The following is an 18,347-nucleotide window of genomic DNA, read 5'->3' as shown; positions in this document are numbered from 1 at the left end:
GAAATTATGTAAGATAAGGTGCATTAAAAAACATAAAGAATATAATTTAGGTAAGAAAATGTAACAAAATATTTATATTTAACTATTCACACTGAAATAGATATTTGTAACTTGTGCCAAATTCATAAAAACTCAGAATTATGTATAAATACAGGAATGTGAAATTAATGAAAAATTACAGATTGTGCCTTTATTATTGTAAAATGCACAATATTAGTTATATTTATACATAAATATATCATTGTAGTTAATTGTCCTTTTATTACACCGTAACAACTCTTTTCACTGCTGTAATTTACATTCTCTACATTTTATTTTCTCTATTTTCACATTAATCAATCAATCAAACTTTATTATTGTAGAAACCTTTACACAAATTATTACAAAAAGAAAAAAAAGTGCTTTATAGATGACTGACAAGCAAATAACAGGTCTACAAATATAGAGAGTGCATAAAAAAAGATTAATACACATGTGAAAAACAAAACAAAACATGAATAATAATAAAAACTAATAAAATAAATCTAAAATAAAATAAAATAGATAAATCTGATAAAAGTACGATGGAATAAGACATTTTAAAGCTTGAATACAATAAAATAAATGTTTAAATAGTGTAAATAATTGTCATAAAATATCAAAAGCAAGGCTAAAAACTGTATTTATTTATCTATTTATTTAATTTTTATTTTAAATATTTATTTTTCACATGAGCAGAGAAACAGATGTGAAGCAGCTCACCTGTTCCAACCTGCGTCCTGAATCTCTCCTGCAGTCTGGTGACCAGAGCTGACAGAATATCCATCCCCAGCAAAACCACCTGAAACATGAACATAAACACACACAAAAAAAAAAACTGATAAAACTGATAAAATCTCTCAAAAAAAACAAAGCCAGGAAACATTCAGAGCAACTACGACACCAGGAGCAGCACTGCAGCAATGGATTTGAATCAGAGCTGCAAAGGATTATGGGTAATTTGACACAAACAGGGGTTTTCATTTAAAAACACACAAAAGAATCAAAATAAATGGGTTTTGTGCATTAAAACTGCGATATAATCACCTTATCTTTCATTCTGTGCGATAAAACAGTGAAGTGAAACACAACCGTGACTGAAAGTGATGTTTACATTTTACAACACGGTGTCAGACACTCTATCTGTAACTTTCCTTGTCATGGGGTGGTATGGGAAACTCAATGAACGACTAGTGAGAGTCTCCCTGCTGACACCATATCAACACATACGCGCCACCTGAGCTTCATGTTCAGGCTTCTGGTGCAATTTTTGGAAAACTCACTTTGATTGTGAGAAACGTACACGACGTGTCGAAGAAGAACAAAGAGACCAGAGAGTTTCTCTGCTGCCATCTGCTGGTTGCTGAGCGGTACTACATCTAGACTGAAGTCACTGCACGTTCTGTTGTTTTCACTGACAAAAATATATGATGGTCAAGATGTACATGCTTCCTATTTCATGAAAAGTTTTGGTTTTCATTGTGTGTGCATGTTTTTAATCAGTAGAACAGACAGATGTTGGAAAACAAAGACTAATACTCGCTTTTAAAAGATCAAATAAATCTAGAAAAGTCCAGAAAATGCAGCAAGCTATCATTGCAAGAAGTAGTTTTCATTATCAATAAATCTCCTCTGATTGCTTTAGAGCTGCAAAGTTGATCAAGAATAAATTAATCTGCAACTTTTTTGATAACAGATTAATCATTTAGCTTTCTAGAAGCAAAAATGATGGTTTCAGGTTTTTTTTAAAGTTGAGTATTTGCTGCTTTTCCTCGTCTAACATTACAGAAAATTAAATATATTTGAGTTTTGGGCTGTTCTCACTTTGGACTCCAGGAAACTGTGATGGGACATTTGTCACTGATTCGATGTTTTATGGACCAAATCAATAAATCAGAAAAATAATCTGAAGATTAATTGGAAATAATCCTTTGCTGCAGCCACAAAACCATGAAAAATGTTCATCATCATCATCATCAAAACTCACACAACTAATATTTCCTCTTTGCTAACTAACTTTAGCATATATTAATTCCCTGCCCCCCCTGTTCTGGACATTATATTTGTAATTTCAGCAGTAAATTATGACACCAGATGTCAAACATTAGTGCAACAAGCAGCTGTTCACTCAAATTCAGTCAATACAGGATTGATATTATTCATCAGATATATAAGAGGGAAACAACATCATCCAACTCAAACTCTAAAGTATTGATCATAGAGGCTGACTGACTTTTACAATATTCATTAAACAACCATAAATACATATTAAAAGTGATTGTTGTTTATATATATGTGGTTGTTTTAATGTTCATCATCCTTTAAGACAACAATAAATAATTGAAGTACAAAAAAATACTAAAAATATACTAATAATAATAATAAGCGTGAGCTGTCTTATCTAGAAATATGTGTCTTCCTCACCTGTTTCTATGTAAAATTATCCACCACAATATTAAAACTCAGTGCTGTAACCTGGATCAGTGCATCCGAACACCTTCTACTTATACTGAACATTTTCCACATGTTACTTTTGTGATTTGTGCAGTTTATGACACAGAAACGAAGCTCAGAAACCCATCGATCGCTCGGTTAATCAAGAAATTAATCATTAATTGCAGCCTTGCTTAATATGATGTGTTGAACAGTGAATAGAGAATTAACATGAGTGTTTATGTCCTAAAAAAGGTGAATAAACAAGGTTCAGACAGACGTAAATGTTGATTTTTACTATCAATCGCTCAGCATCTGTCGTTAAACTGTCTGTGTTCATCTGTAGCTGAACAGTCTTTTAATTTACAGGCTCAGCTCGTCTGCTCGCCGCCGCTCTGCGATCAATTAACGAGAGCCATTAGACTAACGGCACGTGAAGCAGCTCTCCTGCCTACATGTGAATGATTTTTACTACAACCAAGCACGCACACATTAGAGCTCAGCCAGCCAGCCAGGCAGGAAGCTGATTTCCACAAACTGAAACTCTGAAGTTCTGTAAAAGTCGCTCCTCCCATCTGTCGGCTCGGTCACGGAGGGAAGGAAACTGGGCTAATGGTGCTGTTAAATTAAGCTCACAGCCGCCGCCGCTGCTGCTGCCACGTTCGCCTGGGAGCCTCGTCCCCGTTACGGCCCCGCAGATATCAACGGGACCAGAGGAGGAGGAGGAGGAGGAGGAGGAGGAGGAGGAGGAGGAGGCTGCGTTTCCAGGGCAGCACAGGAAGCAGACGTATGATTGGTTGTGTCGGTATTCGTGCACGTGTGTCAACGATGCAGCAAGCTTCACAGATCTGATCTTTTTCCCCAATTAAATATGAAGACTGGAAGTTAATTCCCCCTTAGAAATAGTGACAAATCAATCTCACCACAAGGTCAATTTAGGAGCTTTCAACTGTAATAAATGATCTTCCTCAGCAGAAGTAGTTCACCCACTTGTCATAGAATTGTAGGTCAAATTTCAGTCGTCTCTGAACACTTTAAAGACTTTTTTTGGTCCATGTTGAGAAAGAAAGTTGATTCTCTATCAGAAACTGTTGAAGAAGATTATCTGATATGATCGAAAGCTCCAGATTGTCTTCTGAAAAGACCTTGAGGTGAGATTGTTTTGTGCACAATAAATTATTTACTATCTCATATACTAAATGAGATTAGAGCTGCGATGACTAGTCGACTGACAGAAGATTATGATAATCGAATAATTATTTTACAAGCAAAAATGCTAAAATGAGCTGTTTTCAGGTTCTCAAATGTGACGATTTAAAGCTTTTCTTCGTCGTACATGATGGTAAACTGAATATTTTGGGGTTTTGGACTGTTGGTCGGACAAAACAAGACATTTGAAGAGGCTATTTTCTGACATTTTATAGATAAAACAATTGATTCATTAAGAAAATAATCAGTAGATTGACCGATAAAGAAATAATTGTTAGTTGCAGAGATGTTTATTTTCATACCTATTTTTCCTTATTGATCAAACGATTATTGAAACTAATGACAAATATCCATCACAGATTAGATTAGATTGCATACTTCAGGGTTTGACTCCTCTCCTGCTGTATATATTAATGAGTCCTCTGCATTAAAAAACATAAAGTGAGATCATGTTTCCACTGATGACACTCTACAGCAGCTCTACGCTACAGTGCAGCTTCTGTGTATCGATCAATCAGCAGCAGCAGCAGCCTCACATCCACATAAATTACACGCACACTTGCATGGACGGCATGCAAATCACGCACCATGGAAACGGGAGTGATAGCAGCTTACAGTACGCGGGCGGACAGAGTTGTTCTCTCAACCGGCCAATCGACTTTAGAAGAAAACGACCTCTCTGAGGACAGTTTGTCCCCGAGACCTACAGGAGTCAGGTGCTTTAACACTTAAAAGAGCTCCTGCAGTGAATCCTATCATCCTGACCGGTGGCTCGACAGCTACTGTAGCTCTCCCACCACACACACACACACACAACACTGAATAACAAGACAAAAACAAGAACAGACACATGTCCATGTTCTACATCCTGATATGTCAACGAGCAGAAATAAAATGGGGATGAAGGGTCATACTTATTTTGTAATTTCTTAATAATTTCCTGTGAAGTTCTTGTCCTGTGAAGACAATATTCAGAGACAGTGAACGCAGTTTAAGTACATATTAGTTTTTAAGAAATTATACAGTAGTTACATGTTGGGTTGAGTTTATAAAATGTTATTGATTTCCTTGAAAGAACTCTTAAAATCTTATTAACTAGAAAAAAACTGATGGATCATTTATCTGATGGAAACTTTATTCTCTGTATTTTTTAATTAAATGCTTGGCTGTAATTTACAATCAACACAGAAAGACAGTTTTTTTACATTAATCTGACTAAAAGTGAAAGCTGTCTCCATTTTCCCTGTAATTAGAACCAAACTGCGTCAGTCTTTCCAGGAAACTTCATGTAATATTACAGTTCCTTTCTAGAAATTTGGTATTATGAGATGAAGAGTAAAAAACAATTTTTTTTTCCCCAAAAGCTTACATAATTATCCTTTTTTCTTTTCCAATTACATCAACTTTTAGTGAAAGAATTGTGTTAATTTGAAGTTGTAAACAGCCAGAAAAGAAACAATGACAACATGAAATTAATTAAATAAATTAATAAGGGAAATAATTTTTGTTATTATCTGACAGAAATGTGTTAATTACGGTTGAATTGGCTGATTACTTTCTTGAGTAACTTATTAAATGTTTAATCTATAACATTAAATCTAAAAATGAAAAATGCTCATCATTATTTCCCAGAGCTCAACTTTAACTTTATATATTCAACTTATTTAATTTGACCAACAGTTCAAAACCAGTAAACATTCACATTTAAGAAGCTGGAACCAGTGAGTTTGACAATAAATGACATTGAAATTAATATAGATCAATAAATAACTGGTAATCAACTGATCAAATAATCTACAACTGGTTTCAGTTCTGGTGTAAATTTCCTTCAGCTCAGTGCATAACGGGATAAACTCAAACTGTAACTTTAATTATTAACACACTAATATGACAAATGACTACATAAATAAGTGAATTAAATCATATTATATACTGTAGGACATCTTCTGGATCAAACCAAACCAAACATGGTGAAAAACATCTGTATTTGTAAGATTTTACTACTTTTAAGACTCTAAAATGTAATTCAAGTATATTTTAAGGACTTTGTTTCTGTAAAATCATGAACCAAGCAGCTGTGATGCAACAGCTGACAGCTGAGTGGTTGGTCAAGAGCATCTCGCAGTTATTTTTAAAAACATGTTTGAGAGAGGTGGAGCATGGTCATTTTTTCCACTTCCTGTCACCTTCATGAAACTAAAATCTTCAACTTTACCTGTTAAATTAAAAAACACAACAACTGTCCTCACCTTGAAGTGACTGGAGTTGACCCAGGAGCTGGCCACCGCGTCCACCATCCTGTCCAGCATAGTCTGGTCCTGTTCCAGGTCAGGGGACTTCTCCTCGCTCAGAATGAGCTCCATGATCTCCTGCCCCACCTGGATTCTCTTCCCCAGGTCCTTCTGCATCACCTGCTCCAGTAAATACTCCATGCTCACCTCCTCCTCCATGGCTGCTGCCTGGGAGAGGAAATTCAAGGCGCGAGCAGACTTCCAGCTGGCACTTCTCCTCGTGTTTTGTCCACCAAAGCCTTGTGACCTGCTGCAGGATATTTGGCCCTTTTTATACGCCGGTTTTTTTACTTTTAAGAAGCAGCTAATGTTGCTAAATGAGCCGAAATGAGCACCATAATGTCCTGCAGTGGAGGGCTGCACCAGACACTGCACTTCATTCTCCTGTGTGGCTTCGCTGTAACGACATTTAACAAAAAAAAAAAGCAATAAATTAGGCGAAGTTTACCAAGTAGCACACTTAAATTGAGACTTAACTGTTTTATACATAGTACTTAACTGTAGTGGAAGAAGTACTCAGATCCTTTACTTTAGTGAAAGTAAAAATACAGCAATGTAAAAATACTAGATTAGAGTAAAAGTCCTGCATGAATAATCCTACTACAGTAAAAGTATATAAGTGTTATGAGCTTGATGTAGTTAAAGTATTGCAGTAAAATATGTATATTATAAACTATCTAACTGTATAAACTATATACAGTTAACTAATTCAGTCCAGTGGTTCCCAACCTAGGGGTCGGGCCCCTCCAAAGGGTCAGCAGATAAATCTGAGGGGTGGTGAGATGATTAATGGGAGAGGAAAGAAGAAAAAACAAAGTTCTGATACACAAATCTGTTTTCAGTTTCTGGACTTTTTCTCTAATCTTTGATTTTTGCTGAAATATTGGATCATTTGAACATTTATTGAAATGAAAGCATGTGAGAAGTTTAGAGGGAAAAATCACTATTTGGAAATGAAATGAAATGTAGTAGAGTGGAAGTATAAAGTAGCATCACATGGAAATACTCAAGTAAAGTACAAGTACCTCAAGTGCAGTACTTGAGTAAATGTACTTAGTTACTTTCCACCACTGATATTGAACCGGTCAGCTTGATAGAAACCTTAGCTTGCCGACTTGTAGCTCAGGTTTGGAGATAGTAAGGCTCCTTTATGTTGAGCTAACCGGCCGTTAAGTGACTTAACTGCTTAAACAGCTGAACGTTAAATGTCACAACAGTTTATGTAGCTGTTAGCTTCCCTTGCTAGCATCCCAGCTAGCCAGCTTTTAACCTGAATACAGTCAAGCTACCGTTAGCTAAGCGAGCTGAGTTAGTTCGTTAAGTTACCGGGAGGAGTACAGTTAACTATAACACTACTTACCGGCTTCTAGCGGTTTAATTAATTAGTTATTAATTCAGTAACCAGCTCTTGGTTTACTCACCGGATGGACTGAATCGTTCCCAGCAAAAAGTCAAAAGTGGCGATGCTGCCTCCGGCCACAAACTACCGTTATTTCACATTGCATTTCATTAAACTATTAATACTTAATCCTCACGCAGTTTCAATGTCTAAAACCCTCATTCACAAGTAATTCATAGTAATTAAAGACGGAGGAATGACTATTTGCCATAGTAAATCATGACATGTCCCATGGCAGACGCCGTAGAGGATGCAGTGAGGGATGCGGCAGAACGGCGACACCTGGCGGCGGAGCTGCGCAACAACACCGCCCCCTGCAACACGAGGGGAGGAGGAGAGGAGGAGAGGGCAGGGGTGAGGAGGAGGAGAGGAGAGGAGAGGAGAGGGAGAGAGGAGGAGGAGAGGAGAGGAGAGGAGAGGAGAGGAGAGGAGAGGAGAGGAGATGAGTGAGAGGAGAGGAGAGGAGAGGAGAGGAGAGGAGAGGGGAGGAGAGGAGAGGAGATGGGAGGGGAGGAGAGGAGAAAGGGGAGAAAGGAGAGGAGAGGAGAGAGGGGAGAGGAGAGAGAGTGAAGAGAGGAGTAAGAGGAGAAGGAAGACTTTCGATGTCCTTTCATAAAAACAGAGGCACTCACAACACTACATACAGCTCCTCTTCATTGAGAAAAAGCATAAAATAGAACAAAATCCCACCTCACAGACACCCATCACTCCTCAATACACACACACACACACACACACACAGTCTATTCAATTTTCAACAAAACAATACAAACCATGATATCAAATCATCACATTTAGATACAGAGACCCTCCTCCCCCACAGTGCACACAGCCCCGTCTATATACCAGACCTTCTGAAACCCCACAATATCATTCATAAAACTGTAATAAGCATATTCAGCCCTGAGGTGTGCAGAGACCAGCCCCTTCAACAATAACACGGGGTCTACTGGCCCACAATCTTCCACTTTATTCCTTCTTGTGAACCAAGTAGACAGTTTTTAGCCTGCCCGAACAGAAAGCTCATCAGCATGCTTTTTGTTTTTTGTTTTTCACAGAATACACTGGTCCCAAAATGTACAGCTCCACAGAAAAAAGAACTACTTTCTTTCCACATAGCACCTTCAACAGAGCGAGAACAGGTGAAAGAGGACCGAGAAGAGGAAAGGAGAGAGAGGAGAGAGGATGGGAAAGAGGAGAGAGAGAGGAGAGGAGGGCTATCTGTCAGCTGCAGGTGTCCCTACAAACACTCCAGGTGATCATGTCAGTGTCCAGAAGTCTCATTTCATTTGTCCCACCTGGTTCTGGGATGACAACAAAAATCATCCACTTCATGGTTAATGGGAGGCTGGAGCAGGCAGAGTTCGGAGCCGACTGCTCTGCTGCTGATGTCAAAGGTAAGAAAACACTGCTGATTTATACACATCATCATCATGTAATGTAATAAGACAATGTAATAACTAGTACTTTATTTAAATATTACACTTAATCACAAATGAAAGTGTCAAAAACGAGTTATATGAGAAAAAACTGCATGTATGAAAGTGAAAGTTTCCGATAAACCTTTAGTGGGTTCTGTGTAAAGACTTGACCTCCATGTGGCGTTGACAGGTCCTTCACTGTGGTCTCGACATCTTGAGACAGTGATGAATAAACCATGTGATGACAGGTTGACCTTTAAAGAGGCTAATAAGAAACATGTTTTATTTTTTTTTAAAATGATCATGTTCTCTTTGGATTAATGATTTTATATTAATATTCAGTCATTCATTTAACACTAATTGATGTTTTTTCATTGTATTGCATTAACAGCATGTGTCTGTTTGATAAATACTGATTTAGAGGACAATGTGATGTCTTAAAATGCTTACTTAGTCTGATCAGGAGCCAAAACTAGTCTCTTTATAGTCTTTTTGTAGTTACATAAAAAAACCAAATCATCAAGCGAAGCAGTACACAGCAAATATTTGCCATTTTTTATTTGATAAATAGCTAAAATGTCATTGCTATTTTCTGTCAACCCATTTATCTGTGAATTGTTTGGACCTCTGACTGACAGATCTGTTTCGGGCGGCGGCAGAGGCAGGCCCTAACCACATCCTGAAGATGTACAACAGAAACGGCAGCGTGGTGAACATTTCCCCCCGGCTGGAGGCCAACAGCGAGGACTCGTACTACCGGCTGGAGGTGGTGGCGTCAGATCTTCAGAGTGAGCGGCCTCTTCTGTGACAAAGTCTAAAACGATGGCTTGAAACTCATTCCCTCTGTTCATACTGACCATTAGAAGATCCCTTCATAATGCACTTACAATGTAAGGGATGAGGACAAAATGTACAAAAATGTATTTAAAAGTTTATCTGAAGCTAATATGAAGCTTCAGCGTCCAAATGAGTCAAATCAAGTAGATATCTTTCAACGTTACAGTCTTTTTAGTGCCAAAGTTCCTCTTTTTGTTACTATACTTCCACCTGCAGCTCAACAGGGAAACACTGTCCGAGGAAACACAAAGAGGGAATTTGATGCTAAAAAGACTGTAAATGTGTCAGATATCCACTTGATATGACTAACTCAGACTGATGAAGCTGAATATAAGCTTTACATCAACTTTAAAATGCATTTTTAGCACAAAATGAGGACTGTTTCTGTCCCCCATCACTCACATTGAACATCTTTTAATATCCAGTATGAACAGGAGGAATGATTACAGTGAGGAAAACCTCTTTCGCTGTTCATATGGACACCTGACTGTTGTTTTAAGACACACTTAAACTTGTCCTTTAATTCGACAAATAAATGGATTTCGAAACGTAAAATCCAGTCCTGAAGCTCATAGTTTCAAAATGTTTCAATAATAAGGGAGTTTAACTGTAAATTCTCGTTGTTTTTTTTATCATCTCCAAACCTTAAACTGCATACTATCAGTAAAAGTAACAAAATACTCATTTTGTAAAGGTAGGTTTGACATTCTTTTGGATCAAAACATTTTCCGATGTTATGGTTTCTCTTGATTTTTCTGTCCTTTCCTTCCACATGCAGGTGTGGCCCTGCCGACAGAGCTGGACAGCATGGAGTACAGGTGAGTGCATCCTGGCGAGTGATTCATTGAAGCGTCTCGCTGAAGAGGACTCACTGTCACCTCCCGTCTCCGTCCTCAGGCTGCATCATCTGGAGACCAAAGTAATCGAAGACGTGGGAAAGACTCCAGACATCATCTGTGAGCTGAAGAGCCAAGTGGAGTCTTTTAAGAGGAAGCTGGAGGTTCGTCACGCACACAAACACAACTGGACATGAAGTTGCAATTCAATAACAGCTTATTAACAGCTCATAACATGTAGAAATAAGTGGATAAAACCTGCCAGTATCCTCATTTGTCACCTATGAAGGAATTAACCATCTTAAAATTAAATCTGGTGTCCCACAGGGATCAATTTTAGGGCCTTTGTTGTTTTTAATTGGCATTAATGATCTGTTTGTACACTGGCTAATCTAATATTTAATTTGTGTACAAAACTTTTAAAAAAGTTTAATACTGTGACTGCAATTTTGAATAATCTATATCATGTCTCTAAATATAACTTTCCCTCAACGTCAAGATAACGTCACATATTTTATTTTAGTTGGGCTTAATGCAGAAACCAAACATATGAATGTCTATAAAGATACTGTGCTATTGGAGAGAGCCACTTTAACATAATTTATTGGAAGTAACGACAGATAAATCAAACTAGTAACCACATATTAATATGATTTAATATAAAATAACAAAAAACATTGGGATAATTGGCAACTACACTACATTTATTTTCCTCCATGATTTCTGTTTAAGAGATTTGTTTCTTTTTTACAAGTTCTGCCATCTTTCCCAGATCAACAAACAGGTTTAGAAACTTTCTCTAATGATTATTTCTGCATACGTAGCAGAGTTCACAACCACCAAACTAGAAACATCAGCTATATTTAAGAAGATCAAATCACAGATTTAGACTTTCTTACCGAGATACCAAATGCTGGAAATCTGGAAAATTTTGTTGTCGTTTTTTTTTAAATGAGATAAGAAAACCTCATTGCCTGTTTAATATATTTTTATTTAAAAATACATCAATAACAATATTGTAAAGTAGGTTTTGCACAGATGATTGCCTGTAGGTATTTGTTCCTTATTTGTAATGTTTACTGATTCTGTCTGCACATCTGTTGTTACCGTGTAGTTGTAGTTCCTGTATGATGGTTTCCTTGTGTTTAGAGTTTTTCTCTGACTTTTAACATTTTATTTTTCTACTTACCACTACTACTTACTATATAATCACAATTTAAAGCTTTAAATTTAACTAACAGTCAAATTTAGTTGTTTTACTGACTTATTTCACACTGATCCCATCAACATGAACAGTTGTAATAATAAAGTTTCTTCACTGTCAGAGCGTGGAGCACCTGAGCTGGATGGGTCTGTTCAGGGACGACGGCGACCAGCAGCTCTCCAAGTTCTCCCCGAAACCCAAAACGCCTCAGCTGAGCGTGCAGGAGGAGCACCAACAAGTACGCAGGAAGTTCCTCAACATGAGGTGATGTCATCGTCTGGTTTCACTGCAGTTTCTGAACAAAATCAGAATATGAATCATGTGATCTTGTTGTTTTTGGCTAATTTTGCTTTGCTTTTTAGGACAAAAGTTTAGATTCATGTCTTTCCTGTGTTGCCGTAGCTCGCTGCAGGTGACAGAAGAAGTGAGAGAGCATCTCAAAACTCCCATTTTTGACAACTGGTGAGTACAAATGACATAAACACACACTCACACACTCACACTTACACACACACACATACTTGTGTGTCATGTTGCTGACAGGCAGTGGGAGGAGGCGGAGATGCTGGTGCTCCTCCAGGTGATGTACACCGACCTGGACTTCCTGACGGCGTTCCACATCGAGCTGGAAGTCCTGCAGAACTTCCTGTTTGAGGTGTACTGCCACTACAACAACATCCCCTTCCACAACTTCCAGCACTGCTTCTGCGTTACTCAGATGGTAAGAAACAGAAATCAGCATGTTGGCGTTGTGTTTATATCTGAGATAAGAGAATTAAACTGTGGTCATCACAAGGGACACAAATGAGCCTTATACTTGGATTTATACTTTGCTATAACAATTTTTCAACACTTTACGCTTTACACCTTACATATGGATTTGACAAAAATGATTACAGCCCAACTGACATTCAGATTTCAGATTGCTGTAGTTGATTTTTTTTCTTTATAAGAGAAGATATTTACTCTTTTGGGATATAGATAAACGATTAACTTTATTATCAAAGACCTTAAAAAAAGTTTTGAACTGTAAAATATCTTATGTGGAAGTAAAAGCTGTTTTCTGATGTTTCTGGCGTTTGCTGGGGTCTTGTTCGGCAGATGTATGGACTGATCTGGCTGACAGATCTCAGGAACAAGTTATCAAGAATGGACCTGGTGATCATGTTGACCTCGGCTCTGTGCCACGACCTCGACCACCCCGGCTACAACAACGTCTACCAGGTCGCCTCCTCTCTGTTTGAGTTTTTAATCTATTTGTTTTATAATCAACAAGTTTATTGTTATGTGTATGCTTTTTCCGTGACACAGATCAATGCTCAGACTGATTTGGCTCTTCGCTACAACGACATTTCACCTCTGGAGAACCATCACTGTGCCGTCGCCTTCAGTATCCTGTCAAAGGTACCAGAACAGCTCCACCTGGTCACCTGACTTCCTGTCATAGACAGTTTAGAGTTTATTTATTTGCACAGGTAACAAAACACACAATTAATAATGTACAAATCATTTTTGTGAAGAAAGCATTTTAATCAGGTTGGTATAAAAAGCAGCAGCTCAAATAATACTGCAATATGTGAGATATAATTAAACTAAACTGTAATAAAGATTGAAACATTTGTGATAAACCAAACTACTTAATTTATTGATTTGATACTGATTGGTTTTGTTTCTTCAGCTTAATTTTTCAGTGAAACACCAAGAAATCGTACAGATGAGATTTGACAGATGTTATTTTCAATAAAAAGGCAGATTAATATCATGCAATATCACAAAAGTTAGAGTTATTAACATTTACAGAAAGTTTGTTCAATTTAAACCTTATAAAAAGTTTTATTTAATTCAGAATTTGCCTCAGAAGTAAATGTGGAAAAATGTGAATGTCAAAGAAACAGATAAAGATGCAGAAACTGAGAGTTTAATGTAGATAAGGGCTCCAAGAATGGACAAACACCATATCAGAAGTCCACTAATTGTTTCTGAAAGGTAATATAATTAAACATCATAAACATCCAAAATACATGGGATGAAAAAGTATCTCAGGAGTTTCAATTACAATATTAAAATGATCATAAAATATGTTGCCTTGCAAATATTAAAGTGGTTAAATAAAAAACACAAACTGTATCGTTGTACATTCAAATGAACAACTTCTTTTCCATTGCAGCCAGAGTGCAACATCCTGAAAAACCTGACCAGCGAGCAGTACAAACACATCCGCGGAGGAATGATCAAGTAAGACTTCAGCTAACAGCCTCGTCCATGTTTTATGTTGTTATTATTTGTTCAGTGCATTGAACTATTTTATATATATATCTTTCAGATGTATTCTGGCCACTGACATGGCGAGACACAACGAAATACTCAACAAATTCAAAATCATGCAGCCGGTGTTCGACTTCAGAAATAAGGAGCACAAAGATGTGGTAAAGAAACACAAACTGAAAACTTCTGTGAGCCGTTCTGTTTTTCTCTTCTCAGTGTTTTTCGGTTGAACGTCAGAAAATTAATTGGCAACTGTTTTGATAATCGATTAATTGTTTTCAAGCACAAACACCAAACATTTGATGGTTACAGGTTCCTTAAATATGAGAATTTGCTGCTTTTACTTGTCTTATATTACAGTGAGGTGAATATTCTTTGGGTTTAATTCAGATAAAAGACATTTGAAAACATCACCTTTGGCTCTCAGAAATTTTTCACTCTTTTCAGAGGTTTTATAGACTAAATGTTTAATCGAAAAAATAAACTAAAGAGTAACGTTGTGTAACAAAGTTTTACTTGTTCTTTGTTCCTGGGTAATAAGTGTAGTTTTCTAATTGCTTACACCTAAAAAGCAGCTCTAGAAAATGGCTATTCTTACTGTTAAACTTTGCTTTTGTGACTTGGACAATTATATTTTGAAATGTATCTATTTCCAATGAGAAAACAGGCACATTTGCACATTTTCATTCACATAAAATCAGAAAAAACCTAACATATGAATCAAAATTAACATGTATTTATACTAAAGTTATACAAAAAGCGGCAGAAGCGGAACCTTTTAGGGTCAAGAAGCTGGAAAAAGTTAATTGACGCTTCCTTTAACTTTTTCAACAAGCAAATAAAACTTACTAGAGCTAAAAAAAAAAAAAAACTGGATCTAGCTTGTAAAGTGCAGCAACCTCTTACAATCAATAAGTGAAGGGAGGTTGGAACAGAGCTGTTATGATCATCTTGTTTCTTTTAAATAGTTAAAAGCTGAGTGACCAACTGAAGAAACAACAACCTACAGTCATAATAAGACGATTATATATGTAAACACACGTATGAACTTCTCAAGATCAGCATCAGAGAAAGAGTTAAACATCAAATACCACTGACATACACTTAAACTTCCTGTACTGTACTTTGACAGGAACATCATATCAACTGGACAAAACCAGTCTTACCAGTGACTCTGATTCTGCGTCTCTTTGTTTCCAGCTGATGAAGATCATGGTGAAGGTGAGCGACATCTCCAACGAGGCGAGGCCGATGGCCGTGGCCGAGCCCTGGCTGGACTGTCTGCTGCAGGAGTTCTTCAACCAGGTTTATACTCTCAGTTTACCGATCAATACACAGGAAGTGACTGTGATCGCTGACGGAGAGTTATTTATCGAGGTCATCATCCAAGAAAGAGAGACAGAAGCGAGAACAGCTAAAGTCTAAATCCTCACAAAAACGTCCAACAAGAGCTGAATTCAAAAATGAGACATTCAGCTTTTGAAAATGGCAGCTTGGAAAAATAATTAGTTACAAAAAATGAAAAAAATACAGGAAACTTTTAAAATGGGCTGACAAAGACATTGAAATCTGAACCAAAACTTCAGTTAATTATCACTTTTTTCTTTCTTTCTTTAAAACTTTTGATATATTAGATTGATTTCTACTCTGCAATTGGATAAATCTGTGCTCATGACTACAAATCTTTATAAAAATGAAAGAAAAGGGCCAAAAATACAGAGAAATATACCTACAAATTTGCTTCTTTATTTGTTGCTTTGATAAATGATTAAATGTCAGAGGAGTTTTATTTCCTTTCATTGCAAATTAGAATTCAACATTATCCTGTTTTGGAGAGAAAGATCGGACATTTAAAACCTCCAGTGTTTGATTTGATGAACGCAAAAACAACTTAATTTCATTTTTTAATTGCCAAAAAGATGCACAGATGCAGTTTAATTTGGGTTAGTTTAGGTTTAATTTTCAAGATCTTATGAATTCTTACTGGTTTTTGAATAAATTTAAAGTTAGCTTCTTTAATTTAGTTAAGAAATGAGCTGTAGGAGGCAAAAGAAGAGACCTTTTTTTTTACTAATGGGGATTTTGTAGTAATTATGAAAATTGTATAATATTGTTTGATATTTCTTATCTTTTACAAATCAAGTGATTCCAGTGCAATAACGTGTTTTTTCCTTTTTCCTCGTTTCGTGTGGAGCAGAGTGACACAGAGAAACTCAAAGGGCTTCCAGTGACTCCGTTCATGGATCGAGACAAAGTGTCCAAACCGTCGTCTCAGACCAACTTCATCCGGTTTGTTCTCCTGCCGCTCCTCACCGAGCTCACCAAGCTGTTCCCCTGTCTGGAGGTAAAACATCACGGCTGCTGCTTTACACTGTATGATACGATACAGACAAAATGAGCAATTCTTTCTCATGGATCTGACTCTTTACTGAGCACTTTGACTAAATAATGTAGGTCTTATAATGTGGTTATGGCTTTGTTCTGAAAAAACTCCACATGAAAAGTACATAAATTATAACAAATACTGGAGCTGAAACAATTAATTGATATAATTTTGAGACTTATTTTAAGAATCATGAATTGTTTAAGTCATTTTTCAAGCAAAAATTGCAGAATATTCTCTAATTTCCGCTTCTCAAATATGAGGATTTGCTGCTTTTCTTTGTCACATATGATGAAAATTTAATTTAACCTTTCTTGATCAATACATACATTTAAAAAATCTATTGAAATATGTTAAAAAGCACATGTAATAAAAAAAAATCCTAATTAAAAAAACACAAAACAAGGGAAAAATATTACTAGTCTGAGACTGAGTTTAAATGGAAAATAAAACCATTGTTGGAAGAAGTACTCAGATCTTACTTTACTTTACTTAAATAAAAGTAACAATACAACAATGTAAAAATACTTCATTGCAAAACTCAAAGTCTTGCATTTAAAATCCTAATTAAGTAAAAGTACATAAGTATTAGCAGCAAAATGTACTTAAAGTATTAATTGTAAAAGTACTTGTTTTGCAGAAAGTCAGACTGTGACTATATTAAACATAAAAGTACATTATTAACCCATAAGAACCCACAGTGACACAGGTGTCACCAACCCTTTCAATGTTCTGGAAAAATTCCTTATACAGCTTTATAACTGAACATCCTGGTGCAGTCATGTGACAATGTGTGAATCTGTGTACCCATGACATCACTTCCAAAATGGCGGTGGTATGCCTGGTCAGCAAATGTGACAGAACTAGCTAATTTTAAAAAGCTTGTTTTTTGTTACTAAAAGTAGGTTTCAACCCATTTAATAAGACGTCCTGTATTACATTTAACATGTTCTGAATTTCAAAATAAAATTCAGAAATATATTCCTTGTGGTTCATTTGGTCTGTTTTATATTCCCCGTAATTTTCCTTTAAGGAGAAATGGGTTCTTATGGGTTAATACGGATGAATCGGTGCATAAACAACATTTTATTATTAGTATTTGATCATCAGGATTTATTAAGAGTCACCTGATAAATCTGAGCAACTGTCTGATGATTGTTTGTGCAGAAAAGAAGAAAAAACAAAGTTCTGATACATAAATTTGAATTTATTTTCCAGAACTTTTCCCTAATTTTTACATTTTTGTGAAATATTGGAGTTTTACTTGAGTATAAAGAACAATATTTCCCTCTAGATAGATCTACAAAGTAGCAAAAAGATTTAAACACTCAAGTAAGTACTTCAAAATAGTACTTAAGTACAGTTAATTACTTTCCACTGCTGAATAATACGATTATAATTATAATAAGATTATTCACACACTTCACCCCAAATATCATTTGACATGTAAGCCTCTGATATCTCTTGTATTTGTAAGAAATTGCGCTCATGACCGGAAGTTTTAGGTACTTTTTTTTTCTTTTGAAGCTAATAGTTCTGTTCTCATGTTGTCGTGCAGCAACACATCCTGGAGCCGGTGCGAAGGGCTCTGGAGTATTACTCTGACATGGAGAGAGCCACCAAGGAGGAGGAGGGGGGGACGACCAAACCGTAAAGAGGAAGAGAGTCCGACACTTGTTAGGTTCAGATCATCATCATATTCAGCAGCACCTTTTACAACTAGATATGAATGTATTGCATCTGAAAACCTGTTTCTGCATTATATGTGAAATATTAGAAGCATTTTACAGTGTTCTTGTGTAGCGGGGGAATCTCGCTGTGGATGTCTGTATGTTCATCATCATCAGATTCATTATCTGGCCTGATATCACTTTTTGTCATGAGGTCAAACAGCTCCATCGAGAGGACAGTTTGTTTACATTTTCAATAAAAGAGTGGGATTATATTAAAGGATTAATCTGGTGTTTCTTCTTGTTGAAATATCCCCCCAAAATTAAGCAATTACAAGTGATTGATCTCCAGTATTATTGTCCAAAAACTATTAAAAACGA

At 36.5% G+C, this 18,347-nt stretch overlaps 2 protein-coding genes and 1 non-coding gene across 9 annotated transcripts in view; 2 read left to right on the top strand and 1 right to left on the bottom strand.

The window, feature by feature from the left end:
- Positions 1-7,624, bottom strand: part of LOC137177114 (CLIP-associating protein 1-B-like) — a 97,704-nt gene extending 90,080 nt beyond the window's left edge. For 2 of the 6 annotated variants that reach the window (XM_067583232.1, XM_067583233.1), the window contains exons 1-3: positions 7,373-7,624; positions 5,910-6,348; positions 742-820 (exon numbers count right to left, since the gene is read on the bottom strand). In XM_067583232.1, the coding sequence (XP_067439333.1) occupies positions 742-820; positions 5,910-6,110 (280 nt within the window). In that variant the 5' untranslated portion in view covers positions 6,111-6,348; positions 7,373-7,624. The remainder of the gene's footprint in view (positions 1-741; positions 821-5,909; positions 6,349-7,372) is intronic. The other 4 variants (XM_067583236.1, XM_067583235.1, XM_067583234.1 and 1 more) reach the window with 3 other exon arrangements.
- Positions 1,167-1,296, top strand: LOC137178145 (U4atac minor spliceosomal RNA). Its single transcript, XR_010926739.1, has one exon. It is a non-coding gene; the product is annotated as a U4atac minor spliceosomal RNA (small nuclear RNA).
- Positions 7,625-7,890: 266 nt separating the features above from the next.
- On the top strand, positions 7,891-18,337 carry LOC137177298 (high affinity cGMP-specific 3',5'-cyclic phosphodiesterase 9A-like). 2 transcript variants are annotated; one of them, XM_067583478.1, is made up of 15 exons: positions 7,891-8,747; positions 9,410-9,559; positions 10,387-10,426; positions 10,506-10,608; positions 11,770-11,912; positions 12,051-12,110; positions 12,192-12,369; positions 12,750-12,872; positions 12,960-13,052; positions 13,816-13,883; positions 13,972-14,074; positions 15,114-15,218; positions 16,111-16,257; positions 17,591-17,628; positions 17,855-17,941. In XM_067583478.1, exons 1-14 carry the CDS (start codon positions 8,426-8,428, stop codon positions 17,618-17,620), a joined length of 1,665 nt encoding a protein of 554 aa, XP_067439579.1. In that variant the 5' UTR covers positions 7,891-8,425; the 3' UTR covers positions 17,621-17,628; positions 17,855-17,941. The 2 variants fall into 2 exon arrangements, with proteins under 2 accessions (XP_067439579.1, XP_067439578.1); XM_067583477.1 differs by lacking the exon at positions 17,591-17,628 and having other exon boundaries at positions 17,855-18,337.
- The last annotated feature ends 10 nt before the right edge of the window (positions 18,338-18,347 follow it).

The sequence above is a fragment of the Thunnus thynnus genome, chromosome 24 (assembly GCF_963924715.1).
Source record: "Thunnus thynnus chromosome 24, fThuThy2.1, whole genome shotgun sequence".
Lineage (NCBI taxonomy): Eukaryota > Metazoa > Chordata > Actinopteri > Scombriformes > Scombridae > Thunnus > Thunnus thynnus.
Note: the sequence above shows the minus strand (reverse complement) of the source record. Positions and strands in the feature narration are given on the sequence as shown.

Coding starts and splice junctions, on each gene's coding strand:
- LOC137177298 (XM_067583477.1), top strand. CDS start 8,426: ATGTACAGCTCCACAGAAAAAAGAACTACTTTCTTTCCACATAGCACC. Junction 9,560..10,386: donor GGTGGCGTCAGATCTTCAGA/GTGAGCGGCCTC, acceptor TTCCACATGCAG/GTGTGGCCCTGCCGACAGAG. Junction 12,873..12,959: donor GCTACAACAACGTCTACCAG/GTCGCCTCCTCT, acceptor TCCGTGACACAG/ATCAATGCTCAGACTGATTT.